Source organism: Arachis ipaensis, chromosome B07 (assembly GCF_000816755.2).
Source record: "Arachis ipaensis cultivar K30076 chromosome B07, Araip1.1, whole genome shotgun sequence".
NCBI lineage: Eukaryota > Viridiplantae > Streptophyta > Magnoliopsida > Fabales > Fabaceae > Arachis > Arachis ipaensis.
Window position 1 is genome coordinate 124190049 of NC_029791.2, and position 4378 is coordinate 124194426.

Below are 4378 nucleotides of genomic sequence, written 5' to 3' on the forward strand. Positions count from 1 at the left end.
TAGTACAATACCCCTAATTGATGTGTTACTTTCCGTATGACTTTGCTACTACTGTGCTTGCTGATGCTCCCATCCCACAATTGCAGAACAGTTATGAAGGACGTTGGATGCCTCAAACCGAAAACCTGGAACATGTAAGTTTGTTGTTTACTAAAATACAGTTGTCATCCATGTTTGTGAAAAAAAAAGGCATTCTGCATATAGTACCACTGAGGCTGAATTGCTATGTTGCCTTCATTGCTTGTTCGGGGCATGTGTTTGTGCCAATTTGGAAAGCCAGAGACGCATGGTATGTTATGCTGCTGGACGTCAAGGCATCGAAAATATATGCGCTGGATGTGAACCGGTCTCCGGAGAGCATTCTGCGAAGGGAGTCCAACATGACTAAGATCGTGAGCTATACTTTGTCTACTATTTTATTCGGTAACCACAGTTTTCATTCCTTCCGGACGCCATTCATGGGTTGACTTGTTTCTTCTTATTTTATGTAGTGTCATGCTTTGGGGAAAATGTTCGTCCACAGCAGGAACCTCGTTAACTTCCGCCACACAAACCCTGACCCCTCCAATTGGGGACACTTCATCTACCCACAGGGTCTACCAAAAGACCTGGATAGGTTACTCACACTCACTGCCTCAAAAAGGACTGTTTTCAATTTTGCCTGGTGTAAACAATTTGATAAACTTTTAACTTCGGTCAAAATTTTTTGTAGCACAGAATCTGCAATATGGTGTTTATCCTGGCTACAACACAATGGGGCTTTTCTACTAAATTATTCTGCCACATAGTACGTCAACCAACCTCCTCCTAACCTTATTTCTTTTGTTAGCTGTTGCTGGTAGCCTACTGCCATGTTAATATAATTGCAAATAGATTTAAGGCAACATGCAAACCTTACTTTTGTATTAGTAACCCACCCTTTGGTTGGAATTGTTTTAGGGGAACAACGAGCATGTGCGCATGAGGGCCGCCTTAAGCATTGTTCAGTCGGATGTCAACCAGTGTCGTGGGTTCATCGACAGCAAGGCTGAAGTTGTTTGGCGACTTATCACATCCTGCAATGACAAGGATTCCATGAGCAGGGGCGGCCTGTAATACATGCAGTTTGCTGCATTCAAACCGCTATAGATGCTCCATTTTTTTATTCGGTGGCTTGTCACTATGTATAATGTTGGAACAAGTTACTTGCATTTTGGTAAATATGTTGTATGATGTCAGCATGGCCAGCTTGCATTTGGTGTAGTGCAGTTTAGGTTGGTCTATAAAACTAAATTAAGGATTTTTTGTTGCAACTAAAACATGGCCACACATGTGTGTAGTGGGTGGCCTAATTTTAGTTGCCTAACTATTGGAACCCATGTAATTCATCCTAGCTGTGGAACAATTATCAACATTTCATGTGACACTACATCTAATTATCAACATTTCATGAGACTCTTGTTGGCGCAAACTCCTACTTTTATATATCTGGTTTGTTTTGTTACCTGACACCAAAAATTGTGCTATTTTCAACAACATTGCTCAGTTGACTGTCTATCTTTTGACTTGTTTTATCTAACTATTGAAATATTTGATGGATATCAACTTTTACATATGTATTTTATGATTTTTCTGCATGATGGGTTAATGTTCCCTGCTTAGAAACGGAAATTTATTCTAACTAAATAAAAAGTTAATTATGTCAATTCTTCCTTTATTTACCTAAAGCCATTAGGAGCTTTAATTTAGTAAGAACGTTTCATGGTTTCATTATCCTTTCACCCATCAACTCTCTACTTGTAGACTACACATATCCTGCAACAATATCATGCATCAAGAAGCTAAAAATAAAGACGTAACACATAATGAGACTGTCAATTTTATATTGCAAGGTTTTCATGACAGCTGTTTTGCCAAACAAACAAGTTTTGGTCATTTGTTTTGCTGAATGTTGATAACATCATAGTAAAAATGAATACATAGAAAAGTTCTCCATTAGCTATTCTATCCTATTCAAGAACATAACTTACCGCAACCACAAACATATGGAGCAATACACAAGCGAAATTAGCTAATTAGTAGACAAACATTCCACTACGGTTTAGTTCCCAACAACATGAACTCCACCTGCTGGACTTTAGTTATCGGTCAACGGGCTTGCAATCACACGCACGGTCTTGCTACCTCTCTGGCTTTGGTCTTTGTCGCCGGCATCCTACGAACCACACACAAATTAGGATCAAATTCCCCACTTTATGTCAATGTTATTGCATGCATATGAAATGGATCATTATCATCTACTTAATTAACGGACCCACCAATCAATCCATTAATAAAGACGGATCTGTCATTTCAAACCAATACTCATGCTGCAGATTTGAGTATGCCACACAGTGAGTCCCACAAGGTTATTTAGTCATTCAATAAACTCTACTTAGTATACTGAACTGGTTTGCCCAGAAAATTATTTGACATCCATATAGCATATCATAAACACAAACTTTTTCTACTAAAAAGGTTAGTCACTGTACGTACCAAGGCATGGCTCTGTGATTCACTGTGGGGTACAATATCTTCTGTCGGGTCTTGGCTACATGTTGGCTGACTTGCTGGACCGCTCGGGCAACGAGTTCGGTGATGTCCAACTACACCACAGGTGCTGCACTTGTGCCGCTTTCTTCCTCGGCACCCAAAAGGCTCTTGACCACGCCCAGTTCCCTTACTCCGAACCGCAACGGGATCGCGCACTCCTTCTTCGGTACCATCAACGCTGCACCTGCCGGCAGTCCCAACACCATTCTTCATTTTCAAGAAAGCGGTTTCTTCAACTATCTTCTCCAAATAACTCTTGAAATCATTATCTCGCATACACGCAACTCTTGCCAGTCACTTACAATGCTACAGGAAAGCACCCACTCGAACCTTGTATACTGCATTCACATCCCCCTCTTCGTTCATGGGGGAAGACCCCTCCAGCTCAACCTTGGCAGTCTTCGACCAGCATTTCAACACTATGCTTTTCGGAAGACAACCTATGTCCAACTGCACCAACACCGCAAGTATGTGCACACAAGGTAGTCCGAACGACTCAAACCTCAAGCAACTACAAAAAAAGGAATCCTCTCGAAAATGGTGGGCAACAGTCCACCGGAACTGTGGCCTACGATACTTCTGTGTCACATAAACCGTCTGATCGTCCAATTTGTTGCACTCTACAATAGTAATCCGCACGCTTTTCTTTAGCGCATCTCTAAAGCGCACAAATATTTCCTTCGTATAGTTCAATGCACCTGACTTCTCTAGCTCTGGAAACTGAGTTTGGAGAACGGGGCTCCCATACAACGACCTGAAGTCAAGCTCCTCCTCATTATTCCTTAGGAAATCAACACACCGTTGGAAGTTCGTGACAAACTCCAAGATTCCGTATCTCCTTTCCACAAACCTGCCCATTTTTGCATGCAGTCGATGTTGTCCTCAGCCCAGCATAAAAGCATCCGCGTATGTATGCCGTTGCCCAAGACATCTTCTTAGCATATAAATCCTTTACCCACTCTACTTCCCACACCCCACATTCATCCATCATTGCATCCCATTGCCTCTCAAACTCCTCAACCTCAACATTAGCAAGCATGCAATTTCTAAGCAGAGTTGTGAAGCGAGGCTTACACACATTCACGGTTGCATTTTTCAGTAGGTGCCATGCACAAAGCTTGTGATGAGCCTCTGGAAACACTTCCTGAATGGCAAGCCGCATTGCTCTATCCCCATCAGTAATAACTGCCTTAGGCGCTTTCCCTCCCATGCACTCCAAAAACCTTCCCAACACCCACACATATGCCGCTTGTGTTTCAGAAGACACCATGGCTATGCCGAAAACACATGTTTGGTTATGGTGGTTCACCCCAGAAAACACAATCACCGGCAGATTGTACTTGTTTCGCCCATACGTCGCATCAAATGCCAAAATATCACCAAATATTTTGTAATCATGTTGACTACACCCGTCACTCCAAAACAGATCACACATTTGTTGCTCATCCCCAACCTGGTATCGCCAATACATGTTCTCATCTGCCCTTGCACAAGAATTGAAATACCGTAATGCGGCATTCACATCGCCGCAGTGCATTGCACGTTGCCGCCTAACCACATTATACATATCTCTCTTCGTGAATACTAGGTTAATAAACCCCCCCTCACCTGGGCAGCAATAGACTCATAAATTTTTGGAATTGAAATCCCAACTTGCCTCAAACTTTCGATGTGGGCTACATCAACATCTAATATTTTCCTGTAAGCTGGCAAGTATAACACAAACTTTTCTGGAAGAAGGTCGTGGTTATGCTCATCAACAAAACGATACACATACCAACTGGTGCTATCGGCTTTCTGCTTTATC

The 4378-nt window shown here is 42.1% G+C and overlaps 1 protein-coding gene and 1 long non-coding RNA gene across 2 annotated transcripts; one reads left to right on the forward strand and one right to left on the reverse strand.

Moving 5' to 3' along the window:
- On the forward strand, positions 1 to 630 carry LOC110264431. Its single transcript, XR_002350596.1, has 2 exons — positions 1 to 392; positions 492 to 630. It is a non-coding gene; the product is annotated as an uncharacterized LOC110264431 (long non-coding RNA).
- On the reverse strand, positions 2878 to 4138 carry LOC107607932 (protein FAR1-RELATED SEQUENCE 5-like). The gene is made up of 2 exons (XM_016309826.1): positions 3531 to 4138; positions 2878 to 3421 (listed from the first exon to the last, which is right to left on the reverse strand). Exons 1-2 carry the CDS (start codon positions 4136 to 4138, stop codon positions 2878 to 2880), a joined length of 1152 nt encoding a protein of 383 aa, XP_016165312.1.